Source organism: Camelus dromedarius, chromosome 21 (genome assembly GCF_036321535.1).
Source record: "Camelus dromedarius isolate mCamDro1 chromosome 21, mCamDro1.pat, whole genome shotgun sequence".
Classification (NCBI taxonomy): Eukaryota; Metazoa; Chordata; class Mammalia; order Artiodactyla; family Camelidae; genus Camelus; species Camelus dromedarius.
This window is the reverse complement of record NC_087456.1, coordinates 26564388-26580983: the sequence shown is the minus strand read 5'-3', so window position 1 is coordinate 26580983 and position 16596 is coordinate 26564388. Positions and strand designations below refer to the sequence as shown.

General features: G+C 33.3%; 1 protein-coding gene across 1 annotated transcript in view; it reads left to right on the top strand.

The window, feature by feature from the left end:
* The window catches only part of SPATA17 (spermatogenesis associated 17), a 137540-nt gene that overhangs the window by 97558 nt on the left and 23386 nt on the right, over positions 1 to 16596 (top strand). Inside the window, exon 9 of the mRNA XM_010993050.3 lies at positions 2444 to 2579. Coding sequence (XP_010991352.1) covers positions 2444 to 2579 — 136 coding nt within the window. The remainder of the gene's footprint in view (positions 1 to 2443; positions 2580 to 16596) is intronic.

Below are 16596 nucleotides of genomic sequence, written 5' to 3'. Positions count from 1 at the left end.
AGACACAAAAGAAAAATGTACTATTAAAATGCAATTCAGAAGTGATAAAAACTGTAAATGCAGCAGCCGGCTCACAGCACCTCCTTTGTGTACTCAGGGACGCTGGGGCCACATTAATTTTGTGTGTGTGTGATGTCCATCCCGTGTGCAAATTAGCACTGGAAGGACCATAATCTGTCTTATATGAGAGCTCTTTTCCCAAGAGCATATATAATACATGCTTGTGTAGTTTTGTATAATTCAAAGCTTTGTGTTCTGTTTATTTTTTATCTCAAATAGGATTAGAGAATATTTTCTTAGGAAAGATATTTGAAAAGAGCTTATTAATAAACATTAAAAAGAAATTATAGAGAAGTGTGAAAACTGATGAAATAACACCACTTGTCTTAAGCATATTATTTTTTAAATAAATTTATGAATATAATGGCCAAAAATTTTCAATTGAATTGAGATTGAAAAAAATCCTTCCTTGTGTTAATTAAATGAGATAGTATATGTGAAAATATCAGCATGTGCTAATAAATTTGTGCTCAATAAATTTGTTGAACCTCAACTTTATTTTTTCAGTCTGAATCTCAAAATATTTTTCTTAGCAGAATATTTAATTGAGCTGTATATGCTTGTTTCCCAGAGCTTGCTTTCTTTCCTCTGTTTCTTGTATTTAAAAACAGGATCTAGCTCTAATTTCATTGATACTATGTCTCCCTTGATTATAGTAATTAAATTTTTCTGACGATTACTCCTGTCTCCTACATTATGTATTTCCTCTTGGTTATCTTTTATGTTTACACATGTGTTTTTCTTTCATGTTGGTAGTTCCCCCAGTTGATAATTCATTCTTAAATTCATGTTCAAAAGGAGACTCTAAAAATTGTATTAAAAAGTGTATCTGTGTGTGAGAGTGGTTTTTTGACTGATAGACTTTGTTACACTGTTGATATGACCTTTTCGTTAAGAAATCTCCAAGTACTGGTGTTTGAAGTTCTTTCTCTGGGAGCTCTCTGTATCTTGTGAGAAATACAGTTAGTCTTCTGAAATCTATGAGTCCAGCTGCCAGTTCACTTAGAGATGAGCTAGGGTAGAATTCAGTGAGTAGTCTTTGAATTAAAATTTGTATATTCCATTTGGTACCTTACTTCAGCCTTCCATAGTATCTGCTTTCCCTGAGACCAGAACTCTCTGGAATAGTTTTCTGAGAATACACTCTTTTAATGGATACATGAACTGTGAGAGGAACCTGGGGATTTAATTATTCTTTGCATAGACTTTTCATCTGTTTTCAGCTTTATTCTTCACTCTCTCCCACTGCAGTAACTGTAGCTTCCATTCTGAGCTTCTCCAGGATTTTGCAGGACAAATGGTCTTACTTCTTGGCATCTCCCTCTTCCAGAACTTAGATTTCTTTTTTTTAATTTTCTGTCTACTTTCTATCTGCCAAAAATGTGATAGCATTTTCATCTTGACTCTTTTCTTTTGTCCTCTTTCTTGTGAGTTTATAACTTTTTTTTAGCTCCTTACTCTTATTTCAGGTTTTGGTGAGGGATTAAACAATTCACCAGGTTACATTAAAATACATCACAATAGTAAATGTCCTGTGAGTTTGTATGGGTTTTTAAATTCTCAGTTTTATGTTGATTATAATGCCTTAAATGTAATGATGGTGGTGATGATGATGATGATGATGATGATGATGATGATGATGATGATGGTGGTGGTGGTGGTGATGGTGGTGATGGTGATGAGGGTGAAGAGGGTGATGATGGTGATGATAAGAGCTTCGACAATAAGCTGCTCTGCTTTAGCATCCTCATTATTTATTGAACACTACTGTTTTCAGCCTCTATGTTAAACTTTGTATATATTAAGTTGTTCGTTCCTTACAACTTCCCTATATGGTTGTAAAATCTCACAGAGGTCAAGTAATAGCATGAGGGAACACAGGTAGCAAAGACAAAGCTAAGATGTGAATATAGCTCTAACTGACCCAAAAGCCTCATTATCCATAACCTGTACCAAAAATGTCTTCATTATTTGGGTGCATTAAGATTTGAAGAAAGTCCGTTTCAATGAGAGTTGCCTGTGCTAGCCGTCATTTTCATCTGGGGATACTATTTTAAAATTAATGACATTTTCACTTATGTGATGAGTTTTGAATTACGTGGCATCATCAATTAATAAACTTATTATTGAACATTTTCTATATTTATTTAGAAAATGTTTGAGACTCAAAAAATACTGTGAAGTTTTACTATCTCCACTTGCAGTAGAAGATTCATCAAAGTTAATAGCAGAGGTAGTCAGTGGCAGAGATTAAAGTGAAAACCTGGTATTCTTATGTGAAGCCATGTATTATTTTCACTATCATTTACTGCTTCTCTAAATTCTTTTTTAATAAAACGTCTCTAGAAATCAAATTAAGAATATCAATGAAATGTTCTTTCAGGTTTTTGCCGTTTTCTTCCTACCATAAAAATAAAAAGTACATCCCAACACTGCATTTATCAAGCAAGTATGGTTCTGATTCTTATGGAAGGCAGCATTTCCGAGATGAAAATCCTAAAAGATGGATCTGTGACAAGGTGAGTTGATGCAACATTAAAAACAAAATGATGTTTCTTTTAAAAGGCTAAAAATATGCAGTGATTACAGCAAATATTAGAACTAACACCTTCATGGGTACAAAATTATTTATAACAATTTTATGTGAAGATGGTGATGCTTATATCAGTAGGAGATTTAGGGGATTTTTTGGGTGGTGTTGTGGGGTTTTTTTTAGTGTTCTATTCTTGTGTTTCATGGCTCAGCTACCCTATGATCAATGGCATGGATCATTAGCTTTGGCAAAGCCAATTACGGTCAGAGCATGAATCTGTGGTCACAGAATAGAGTTAAGCTAACTCTCAGGCACAGAGATCAGTGTTGGCCTGCTTTCTCTCAATCTAAGTGTGTATGTAGACAGGTAGATATAGGAAGAAAGGGAGGGAGGGAGGAAAGGAAGGAAGGGAGGAAGGGAGGAAAAAAGAAAAGAAAGAAGTAGATAGAGATATAAGTAATAGCCTATCTATTTATATGATATAGAAAAGAAGAAAGCAAATAGATATTTATTTTCTGATTCCAGAATAGTATTTCTTAGTACTTAGATAAAAGGGTCTAAATTGGGAAAATGCCAGTGTGTCTTAGGCTATAGGAGGTGAAAAGGAAGGTACTAACTATGTGTTTAACCTATTGTCAAGCAGTTAGAAACTATAACTCAATAAACAGCAACACCACGTAGATAAAATGAAGGGGAAAGTGATTTTCTGGAAAGGGGGTAGGGCCACCGAGTTCCATATACTGCCCAGACCTATTGATCTAGTAATCATTTGTCAGTATTCATTGACACAGTCGTCTTCCAAAAAGATTTAAGGCACCTTACCAAAAGGTCATGTGGTCTAAAAATGTAAATAAGGAGAGATGGTCTTAGATGAGAAGAGCATCTATGCTTACAAAATACCGGGGGGGTGGGGGGGAGCGTGACTGGTGGTGAGTGACAGGAACTGCAGCTTGCAGGTGGCAGAGATGAAGAGACAACAAGTTCAGAGGCATCCTCATTACGCCAGAGGGAGAAACTTGTTCAGTCTTTAAGAAGAATGAAATCTTTCTTTACCAAATTCTAAGGAAAATTCTTTTCTTAAGGATATTGTAAATATGGGCTTACCATAGGGAACTCATGCTGAGGAGTAACTTGGATTCTTCAGAAAGTGCCTTTATCTTTTGCAGCTACTAAGTCATTTTTGTTTAAATGGTCTTTTAAAGCACTCAATGGTAATTCCATGGCATAAAGAATATATACAATAAGTAGTTCAATCTGCTTTACTGATTGACAACTCTAAAAGTTGATGACGATGTTATTTTACAAAAATCCACAGTAGAACTATTCTAGGCATTTGTTTTTACCTCATGTGCAACCATTCAGAATACAGGTTAAGTATGATTTTTGAATCATTTAATTTCATATTTTGAATGTACATAATATGATCTACATCTCATTTTCTATTTGACATAATTTTTGTTTGTTTTTATGCTTGCCCCATTCTATTTAATTCAAGGAAGCACTCAATTCTTTAAACTATGAATGACTTATCTTAGGACATTAAGCTACTTCAGAGTAAGAAAGATCCCTTTGCAGATGTTCCTTTTCTATAATAATATGGTACTTTTTGATTTTATGCAACAGGTTTATTCATACATTCTGACATGTTCCAAGACTATGTGTTTATCTAACTAGAATAAGCAACTAATAGAGACTCTTGGATACTCACTAAAAAATAAGAATAATATATTTTATTGTTTTGGAGGAATTATTTTGTGCCTCTGTATACTTTTAGGAAGTACACATACTTGAAAAGTTAATGACAAATAATTGTTCTTGTAGACCCTGAAAAACTGAGGGAGAAAAGTGTAGGGATTCTTTAATTCTTAATAAATCGTTAGTCCACTTACACAAAACCAGGTGAAAAAATACTAAATACAAATTTACATTTCCCCCTTCCTTAGTTCCTTCTTCCCCCTTCCTTCTGATCTCTTCAAATAACCAATTAAATAAACAAATTATTCTTCTATATAGCTGATATATTCTGCACAATACAGGGGTAGTCATTCTGTCATTTACACGAAAGTATTTTATACTTTGATTTGCTGTTAAATTATTTGGGTAAGACTTGTTCCCAATAAATTGCTAAAAGCAGGCTTATTTTTCTTTATTTTTTATAAAACTTTGTTTCTTGATCTTGGAGATCTGAGACCACAGCTTATTCATTATTAGGAGATTAAAGACAGTTTTAGGGATTTGTTGAGTTCAAAATGTGGAAGATGGAAAAGACTAGCATAGTCTTATGCTTCTTCTATTCAGAAGATGGACTATTTACAAATATTTAAATGCATATAAGAGTTAGTTGAATGCAGTAGATTGATGTCAGCTAAGAAAGAGCTCAATTAAATATATTTGATTCCTGTTATCCACTCTTTCCATCATGTTTTAAGATTGTCTACATGGAGAATTGTCTTTCTCTTCTGTCATCTTTAAGCATGGAGGTTATAATTTTGAAATGATTTGTTACACAGTTGTGATAAAGGGTATCAGTTGAGACAAAATCAAATGTTTCCTTTCTCTAATCACATTCACTTTAAATCAATACTGAAACATTATTTATTATTTTGTTTTATTTTTAATGCCGTTAATACAAAGAACACTATACAAAGACATCACAAAGTCAGCAGATTGAGAGCAAATAATGTTTTCTGAAAGTCTGAAAATCAATAATGAAAAATAACATGTATCATTTTTGAAAGGATGGAAGTCAATCCTAAAATAACATACATCTCATGTAACTTACTCTTATATTTCTTATCTATTTGTAAAATGCCCCAAATTAAATTGTTGGAGTCTAGGTCTGTGTCTTAAATGGTCAAACTTTTTTTAAGTTCAGGGAAATACTTTGTATGTATAAATTCTTTGCTGTGCTGATCTCAATATTTAAAACAGAAATGAAATTAAATAAGGAGAATCTATCAGTCACTACTAATTTAATCTATCTGGCTAGGTCTGAAAGAGTTGGACAATAAAAAATTCGGTATGCTAAAAACATTCTTTTGATTGTCAAAACATTCACATACGTTCGTATTTACTGAAGCAGAAATGATACTTTAAGGCCTTTATCTGCATTAAAATGAGTATCATATGCATTTTAGACAACTGGTTTTAATGGAACCATTTCATGATTTTCCTTATTTGCAAAATTCAAGAGGAGACTTTTAAGATGGTTCGTGTTGATAAAGCCTTCCCTCCTATGCCTTATTATAGGTGAATTACAACAGTTGACAGCCCTTTTTTGTTATTTTCATGTGCATTTTGGTCCCAAACAGGATTTTATAAGCTACAAAGCATAAAAATATCTAGTAGTCCAAAGAATTAATTTAGAGAACCTAAGCATATTGCACAGAACATAAAGTTGACCTTTACCGTCTGCGGCTTTTGGAATGGAGTGGGATGTGGAACACATCATGGATTTAATGTGGCACATCGCTGTCTGCAGAAACTTGGGTGGGACTGTGACTGCTTGCCCACTGCACCCGGTGATTGAATCTGCTGTCACCAGCATCCTGATAATAATGAACATTCAGCTTAACGACTGTGATTATGATTATGATAATTGATGTGCAAGTGCAGTGTGTGCGGATCATCCCAGCTGAACTGTACAGCAGAGGAACATGCCTCAGTTATGGATAATTTTACTTTATGCATTGATTGGGATAAAATACGCCTTTCTATTTCAACAGACCAGCTTCATATAATTTTAAGAATCTTTCTGCACATGCTGATGGATGATGATGTGCTGGCTGAAAACAGCCCCTTACAGTTGTTTGTTTTGTGTTGTTTCATTTCATTAGTGAATGTAAACAATTAAATAATTAGCTGTAATTGAGGGAAAATATTTTGCTTAGGAGGATGGCCTTCAATAATCAATTATTCAGTTTAAGTGCTTTTTCTGTCTCTCGCACGATATCATCTGGGACTGAATTTCTTCAGTTTCCTTCGTCTGATTCCCTTTGTATCAGTCCACCTGAGGTCAGTAGCCTTCAGGAAAAGTATAAGCTTATATGATTTTTTATTATAAGTTATAGGATCATTTGTTGTGCGTATATTTATGTATATACTCTATTATGCATTTAATTTGACAGAGCCAAATATTGAGTTACATTATTTATTAAAAATAATGTTTAACCTACAGAATAGTTTAGATGTGTAATGTTAAGATATATAAATTTACACTGACTTTGCTCTTCAATCAATTTCATTTTGAATAGGTTTGTTACATTGTGTAGTAATTTTCAATTAGAGTTTTTAAAATGGGTTCAGAAGAGTTTCTGATTTGAATTTTAACTTGTGAATGAAAATAATGTGTGCAGTGATGTAGCCAAGATTTTCAGACCTTGTGCACACCAAGCACGTGCTCTACCACTGAGCAATACCCCCCACCCACTATGGAACACAGTTTTAGAAGAAGCATGGTAAGCTATTTTTAAAAAGCCTTTAGTAACTACAAGAAAGTCTGAGGTTGAGAGGTCTCCCCATCAGATTATTAATAACTGTACAGCTCTAGAGAGACTATGGCAAACATTTCCTTCTGAGGTCTGTAAAATTTACATCACCCCAGGTAAGTTGCTTGCCCTAGATGTGCAGCTGTACACTGTGGTGTAGGACAAAATCTGCGTTTGACACAGAGGTTTTATAGCTTGCCTATAAAATTTTCTTTCTGAAAGTTTTTAGTCCCAATGTGATTCCTGAACTTTATGAAGAATTCCTCTTGAAGTCTGTCTCTCTGTATGTGTATTGTGGGATTATTTTAAAGGGGAATGGTTCTTGCCTAAGATATGCTTATAAAGTCCTTTTAATATTGAAATAATTATTTGTTTCTTTTACTACGTTATTGCAGTGTAAATTTCTCTTGAAATTTGTTCTTATATAATGATGATTTAATTTTACATTTTCCAAAGAGGGGAGGGTATAGCTCAGTGGTAGAGCACATGCTTAGCATGCACAAGGTCCTATGTTCAATCCCCAGTACCTCTGTATAAATAATAGACAAATACATTTAAAAAACTAATTACCCCCCCCAAAAATTTTTTTTTAATTTTTGAGTAAGTAAATAAGTTTTAAAAAATTTTACATTTTTCCAAATAACTGCTGAGTTTTCTTAATACTGTTTATCATTTTTCATTTTTAACAATTCTATTATTTTTATTATTCACTTCATTTAGTTACTATTTTATTTGCTTTGGGATTTTTTGCAAAATCTTTATTGTTTTATATTAACTATTCCTTCATGAACCAAACTTTTGTATATTGTATATACATTTTTCTGTTAAATACATTTTTCTGCTTTTAAGGCTTTTTTTATTGAAGTATAGTTGATGTACAATATTATATAAGTTACAGGTGTACAATATAGTGATTCACAATTTTTAAAGGTTATACTCCATTTATAGTTATTATAGAATATGTGCTATATTCTCTGGGTTGTACAATCTATCTTTGTAGCTTATTTTACACATAATAATTTGTACATTTAAAAATGTATCTCGATTATGTGTCAAGGTGATACAGAATACCAGAATATTATTTATGAAAATAATAATACAGTGAACTCTCCACCTGGCTTAGAGAGAGACCATTCCTGTGGCACTCAGTGATTCTATCTGTTCCATAACATAAAAGTTCAGGATGATCAGCAGATGCTGATGGAGAATCTGCAACAACTTATTCAGATCTAGCTAAGATAATAAAGATGATTACACTAAGCAACAGATTTTCAGTGTGGATGAGATATTCCTTATATTGGAAGAAAATGCCATCTTGTATTTTCATAGCTCAAGAGGAGAAGTCAGTGCCTGGCTTCAGATTGTCAAAGGACAGGCTGACTCTCTTGTCAGGGGCTAATGCAGCTTGTGACCTGAGGTTGAAGCCAATGCTCATTTACCATTCTGAAAATCCTAGAGCTGTCTACTCTGCCAGTGCTCTCTGAATGGAGCAGCAAAACCTGGATGACAGCACTTCTCTTTACAGCATGGTTTACTGAATAGTGTAAGTCCTCTGTTGAGACCTACAGCTCAGAAAAAAATTCCTTTCAAAATCTGATTGCTCGTTGACAATGCACCTGACCGCCCGAGAGCTCTGATGAAGATGTATGAGATTCATGTTGTTTTCAGGCCTGCTAACACAGCATCCATTCTGCATCCCATGAATTGAGGAGTAATTTCGACTTTCAAGTCTTAGTTTTTAAGAATACGTTATGTGAGGCTATAGCTGCCATAGAGGGATCTTAGCAACGTAAATTGAAAACTTTATGGAAAGAATTCGTCATTCTAGGAGCCATTAAGAGCATTTGTGGTTCATGGGAAGAGGTTAAAATATCAACGTTAACAGGAGTTTGGAAGAAGTTGATTCCAGCCCTTGTGGATGACCTTGAGGGGTTCAAGACTTCAATGGAAGAAGTCACTTCAGATAGCGAGAGACTGTAGTTAGACGTGGATCCTGAAAGAGTGACTGAATTGCTGCAATCTCATGATAAAATTTAAAAGGAATAAGGAGTTGCTTCAATGGATGAGCAAAGAACCTAGTTTCTAGAGATGGGAGCTACTCCTGGTGAAGATGTTGTGTAGATTGTTGACATGATAAAGGATGTAGAACATGACAGAGTTAGCTGATAAAGCAGTGGCAGGGTTTGAAAGGATTTACTCCAATTTTGAAAGGTCTACTGTGGGTAAAATGCTATCAAGCATGCTATTGAGAAATCGTTCCTATGTACATTGCGTTTTTAGACATAAAGCTATTACACACTTAATAGGCTATCGTATAGTGTAAACATCACTTTTATATGCACTAGGAAACAAAAAAACGTGTGTGACTTGTTTAATTGCGATACCCACTTTATTGTGGTGGTCTGGAACCCAACCTGCAATATCTCTGAGTTAAGCTTATATTTAGAAAGTAATAATAAAATCACATTAATAAATTGAGTGAGCCCTGGATGATTAAAATATTAATTTGCTTTTTATTAATTTAAATTTACTTCCCTTACTATATAGTTCTTGTTTTAATTTTATAAAAACTAAATATTGAAATTTAAATATAGTAAATATCTAACTTGTTCCTTCTTTCTTATTTTTTTATTTTAACTTTTTTTAAATAATTGAGCTTATTTATTTACCTTTTTAAAATGGAAGTACTGGGGATTGAACCTGGGACCTCATGCATGCTAGGCATGTACTCTGCCACTGAGCTACACCCTCCTGCCTTGTGTTACTGCTAAGGCAAATAGATGAAAGCTTACTGTCAAGTCAAATTTTAATTTATAGATAACATTTCATATCCTTTTGTATCTTCCAGCTGATTTTATATCAGAATATAAAAATAGAACTTTGAAGATTATTTTTGGTAAATTTCCAAGTTATTGCTTAATTTTTTTAAAGTCTCACAAAAAGGCAAAGGGAGCCACTAGCAACACATACCATAAAAATAAAGGGCAATTCAAATACTTCCCTTAATTGTGTTTCCCTTAATCACTTCATATCACTTTACATACTGTGCACCACAGAGTGTTCAGGACTCTATTCATGGGTTTCACGGACTGGATTTCCTGTTTGAATATTCATCTGAATAGACTGTTCTGTTGTGAAAATAGTTATTTTGGATTTAACTTATTTTAACATACTTAACTGCATATTTTCCTAATTATCCTAAATTTAGTATGTTTTATTTTAAAAGCTTCCTTCGTGGTCTTATTTAACTAAGCATTCATATTCACCTTAAAAAAGTGCTGGAAGCCATCCTACCAGACTGATTTTGAGAATGCTACAATTTGTGATTTCTGTTACGTAAGTGCCAGATTGATAACTGCGTTATTAACTCTGGGTTAATTTACAAGTTACTTTTCAGGTGGCTATTATAAGGTTATGAACTATTAGGGAAAAATTTAAATCTGCCAGCATGTTAAAAAGTTTAACAACTATGAAATAGTAGAGGACTAAAAAGTGATAACTTGATAATCTGGGCAGCAGCTGACTTCAAGGAGAGCAATTAAATACTCTAAAGGTACAAAAGTAGTAAAATTACTTCACGTTGTGATTGTAAGGATACAAATCTTGACCTTACTTTCTTATTAAATCGATTCCAAGAGCAATTTGCAAAGAGTTTGCCCACAACAATTGGAATATTTAATAAAACCTAATTTTCCTCCTCTGTAATTCCTCCGTTGGAAAATGTGGTCCCTTGATGATGATCTCGAGCTATGAAGAATAAATGGATTTTAAAGAGAAAATTAGATGGTACTTATTGTGCTGTCTAACTAGCAATGCATTGTCATTTGTCTGTTGTATTATAAATGTCTTGCTTTCCCTATCTTCTTCTTTTAATCATGTAACTCGCCTGTAAGCAGCATTAGAGAAAAAAATGTTGCTGTGTTACTCTTTCAGTTGTTTTATTTGCTTATCCAAAGAGAGCTCCCACTTTTTATGTCCAATGCAAAACTCTTTTGACTACTCTCTGGCACTCGGTCTCTTCTAAATTCCTTCCAGCCACGCAGTCACTTATATGCCAGATACCAGGGAGACACACTAGTTTTCTCCCTCTCCTCCTTGGGAAAGCTTTTCCAAACTATATCCATCTCCCAAGTGAAGTTATATATGACTGGCAAGTTTAGTATTTAAAAAAAAATTAAATTGTGATATAACAGTTATATCCTAGCCCAAGATTAATTTTCTTATGGTAAATAAATTTCTGTGTATGTATTCAGTGCTTTATTATTCTTATTATATATTATTTCTGAATATGTTTTTGGTTATGAATCTAATTATTTGTCATTAGAAGACTGGGCTGAAAGCGTGTCTGTCCAAATTTCTTTGTAGCTCACCAACTTACTGCCATATATCAGTATGACATTTATTATAGCAATAATGAAGAACAAATAGCATTAACCGTTTACATTTTTCCTTCACTTTATGTCGTGTGTGCTATTTTAAGAAAATGATTTCCATTTTTGTCAACATATTTCATGGAAACTCATTTATATTGCTAAAGTCTATAAGCCATTAAAAGGTTAAAGTATTTTTTTCAAACTTGTATTTTTATGAGAAATAATACAAACTATTTAAATTGAAACTATACTTGTTTGAATATGATTTTTGAGACATTGCATATTGTTTTGCTAATTGAATTCAGAAGTATCTGTCACTTATGTTTTGATATTTAATATACATAAATAATATCCAAATAGTGGAAGCAATCTAATCTGCAAGTTACTGCAATATCCTTTCTAGTTCTGGTAGCATAATTAAGGAAGTAAAAAGTACCATATGTAAAATTTTGTTATACTTAGTTTTGAGAGTAAGTTTCCATATCATGGCTAATGTTACTTAAATTTCAAAGTACAGTAAAATGCTAAAAATATTCCAGAAAAAAGATAAACACATTGGTAACTAACACACATGCTTTTTCTTTTTACCCCAAAACATTACTGATAAAAATTTCCCATGCTTCACCTTTCTAACATTCATATTACTGATCTATAATAGATAAAATTGCTAACAATAAAAAAGGATCTGAAGTTGCATGAATTTCTCAGATTGAGAGATTTTCAAGTATCAAATGTTAAGTATTGGCATTCTATTAAGAAAATCATCTCAGAATGTAGCTACTGTGTCAATATAAAGTTATGACTTAATAGCATTAAAATAATGGTAAATTTAAGGATTGACTTTTGCTAACATGGTAACAAAAAAATAAAGTGCATTTTCCTAAATACACCTACTTCTGACCTGACTCAGAACTCTTTCTGCTATGATCTCAATGTTTGTGCCCCCCCCCAAATTCATATGTTTAAATCTTAATGCCCAATATGATGGTATTAGGAGGTGGGAAACTTGGGAGGTAATTAGGTCATGAGGGTGGAGCCCTCATGAATGGGATTAGTGCCCTTATAAAAAAGATTCAGGGAACCCCAGTCCCTTCTACCATGTGAGGATATAGCAAGAAGTCTTGACCTGGAAGAGTGCCCTCACACAACCATGCTGGCACTCCAATCTTAGATTTTCAGCATCCAGAATTGTAAGAAATAAATTTCTTTTGTTTATAAAAAAAAGTGCATTTTCAAGAAAGCTTCATTCTACTATAGGGTAAAATATAGCTTAAAATATAGCCTCAATAAAGTCTGTTACTCCAAAGCAAAGAAATACACTTCTTTTCAAATATTTCCTCTCTTTCCAATATATATTTTTTAATTTGGGGGAAATAAATATTTTCATTACTATTAATATATTGTGACATCATAGGTGATGACAGTATACTTCTTTTTATTTTATGTAGTCAATTAAATTATTTTTAATGATGTAGTCAGAAGGATAGCTATCTTAAGAACACATTAACTGGATTATGTCTGCTGCATATACTCAAGGTTTGTCTTTGCCCTGTTGAGCTCACTAGTCCTTTTCTGCAAACTAGGAGCACACACTCACATTCAGGAAAGGCATCATTAGATGGGGTGGAAAGGAGAAATAACTGAAGAAGTAACTCTTTTATATTGCAATTACATATAGAAGTGTTGTTCTATTTATGATGAGTCTTTCCATGGAAGTATAGTTAACAAGAGTGATGCAAGGCAAAGAGTCCATTACAAGTGCCTGTTACCTGATTGTGGGCTGGGACATTTGTGCTCAAGACCTGTCCACCTATACTCACCAGATCACTAAAATAGGTCAAGTCACTAACTTTTTTCTACTTAACCACATGGTTTTATTTTCCTTCGTAGGAAATCATTTTGCCTATCTCATTTCTCATATTTATTTTATGTGGGACGTTTGATTTAAAATATAGAGTGGCGTTTTATAATTGCCATCTTACATTTAAGTCTTTAAGCCATTTAGAGTTTATTTTTGTATGTGATGTGAGCCAGCAGTCCAGTTCAATTCTTTTACATGTAGCTGTCCAGTTTTGCCATCATCATTATGGAGGAGGCTGTCTTTTCCCCTTTGCAATTTTTGCCTTCCTTGTTATAGATTAGTTAATCATATGAGCAGGAGTTTATGGGTTTATTTCTGGGCTCTCTATTCTGTTCCATTTATCTATGTGTCTGCTTTTGTGCCAATAACATACTGTTTTGATTACTGTAGCTTTGTAGTGTAGCTTTAAATTAGGGAGCATGATACCTCCAGCCTTGTTTCTCAAGATTGCTTTGGCTATTCAGGGTCTCTTGTGTTTTCACACAAATTTTAGAATTATTTGTTCTAGTTCTGGGAAAAAATGCCTTTGATATTTTGATAGAGATTGCGTTGGATCTGTGGATTGCCTTAGGTAGTATGGCCATTTGAACAGTATTAATTCTTCCAATCCATGAACATGGTATATATTTCCATTTGTGTTGTCTTCAATTCTTTCATCAATGTCTTATAGTTTTCAGAGTACAGGTCTCTTACCTCTTTGATTAGATTTATTCTCAGTATTGTATTTTTTGATGCAATTGTAAATTGGATTTTTTTTTTAATTTCTCTGATAGTTTGTAATAACAAATAACAAAGTGTATGGAAATGCAACAGGTTTCTGTTTATTAATTTTGTGTCCTGCAAACTTACTGAATTTGTTTATTAGTTCTAATAGTGTTTTGGTAGCATTTTTAGGATTTTCTATGTATAATATCATGTCATCTGATAACAGTGAAAGTTTTACTTCTTCCTTTCCAATTTAGATGCCTTTTATTTATTTTTCTTATCTGATTGCTGTGGCTAGGATTTTGAGTACTATTTTGAATAAAAGTGCTTCTATTGAGATGCTTCTATTGTGATGATCATATGATTTTTATTCTCCAATTTGTTAATGTGGTGTACCACGTTGGCTAATTTGCATATATTGAACCATCCTTGTATCCTTAGGGTAAATCCTACTTGAGCCTGGTGTATGATCCTTTTAATGTATTGTATGCTCTTTGTACAGTCTTTAGCAGGTTTTTTTAGATCTGTTTCCTCAGGCAAGGGAAACAAAAGCAAAAATAAACAAGTGGGATTATGTGAAACTAAAAAACCTCTTGCTTAGTGAAGGAAGCAAAAAGGCAGCCTACTGAATGGGAGAAGATATTTGCACAATATATCCAATAAGGGGTTAATATCCAAAATTTACCAAGAACTCATACAACTCAACATCAAAAAGTGAGACAATCTGATTTAAAAGTAGGCAGAGGACCTGAATAGACATTTTTGCAACAAAGACATACAGATGGCCAACAGGTACATGGAAAGATGCTCCACATCACAAATCATCAGGGAAATGCAAATTAAAATCACAATGAGATACCACCTCACACATGGCAGGATGATTATCTTCAGAAGGATAACAACAACTGTTAGCAAGGATGTGGAGAAAAGGGAACCCTCATGCTCTGTTGGTGGGATTGTAAATTGGGGCAGCCACTTTACTGCTCAAAATTGGAGATTCCTCAAAAAAAAAATAAAAATAGAACTGATCCAGGGTGAAATAGGTGAAGGTGATTCAAAGATACAACCTCCAGTTATACAATAAGTAAGTTATACAATAATACATTACAGGGATGTAATGTTCAGCATAAGGAATCTGGTCAATAATACTGTAATAACTTTGTATGGGACAGATGATTATTAGGCTTAATGTGGTGATTATTTAATAATGTATGCAAGTGTCAAATCACTATGTAGTACACCTGAAACTAACATAGTATTACACATCAACTGTATTTCAATAAATATTAAGTAAATAAAATACAGAGTGGCAAAGTAGGTTTTCAGTTTAATTCTGGAGAGTGCTGCTTTCTTCAAAAATAATTTTAAGAGTTTAAATTAATAATTTGATACTTCTTTTTGATATCTAACTTTCAGAGAATCGAATTGAAGCTATGGGCCTTCTCTGTAGAAAAAAGGGCAAATACACAATGCACACATTTGCATGCTATCATTTTGTTTTATTGAAAATCAATTTCCTTCACAGAACAAGTAAACAAAAGTTTTTGTTAACAAATATTACTCTTAAATATCTATTTTTTTTAAAATGTGGAAATGAATAACAAATTTTGCAGGTAAAGAAATGAAATTGTATAAAAGTAAATTTCAACGAAAACACTACTGTTTCTACTTGAGTTAAAAAGTTGAAATGTTAGGGCAGACTTTTAATATGGCAGTGCACTTATCTTTGACATCAATTTGATTTCAGTTTTTTGTTCTAACGGCAACAAATGTTGAAAGTAATTCTAGAATGTAGTGTAAAGTAGAACCAGAACGCTCATAACTTGCTTTGTCGGAGAACAAAGGTCAGGGTAAGGGAATATAAAGGTCTTCTGAGAATCTCTATATTGAATTCATGTCATTTCATTTCCTTTGTCTTTAAATCCATTGAGATTATGTGTTTTGGAGTCTTCATTATCAATATAGTCTGTGACAACTGAAAGTCACGAATCCATGTATCATTTTAGGGACACTGAAGCAGAAAGGAACTTCAGCAGAGATTTGTAATGTTCCTGGATGTTCAGAGATTTCTCCCTATGCAGAAATGAACAAATTGTCATTTTCCACTTCAGCATGCTGAAGTTCTTCATCCGGAATTAGAGAGTTGGCATAATTATCTTCCAATAATCTTATTTTTCAGAATGAGAGCTTATTCAAAAGAATTCATGACTTTTCAGCATCATGCATACTACAGCAGTGGTGCATTAAAGAATAATAGTAAAATTATCTAAGCAATCCAATCTGATTGAATTCCTTCTTATCAGATTGCTTTAACCATGGCTTCCCATTTCTCCCAGATATTTTGGAACTTCTATTTAAAGTTGACTCCTTATCTTCAAGACACTATTTCATATCCTGCTCTCATTTCCTTACAAAAATTCTCTCAAGTTGACTACTGAAAAGGAGTATGGAAGCCTCCATTCAGGACTTTTGGGCAGCATTTTGGCAGTAATTCATGCTCATTTAGAAAGTGATCAAGGTGGCATGTGGAAATTTTTTCATCAAACAGTTAAACCAGATGTGTTTTCAAGGAGTGCA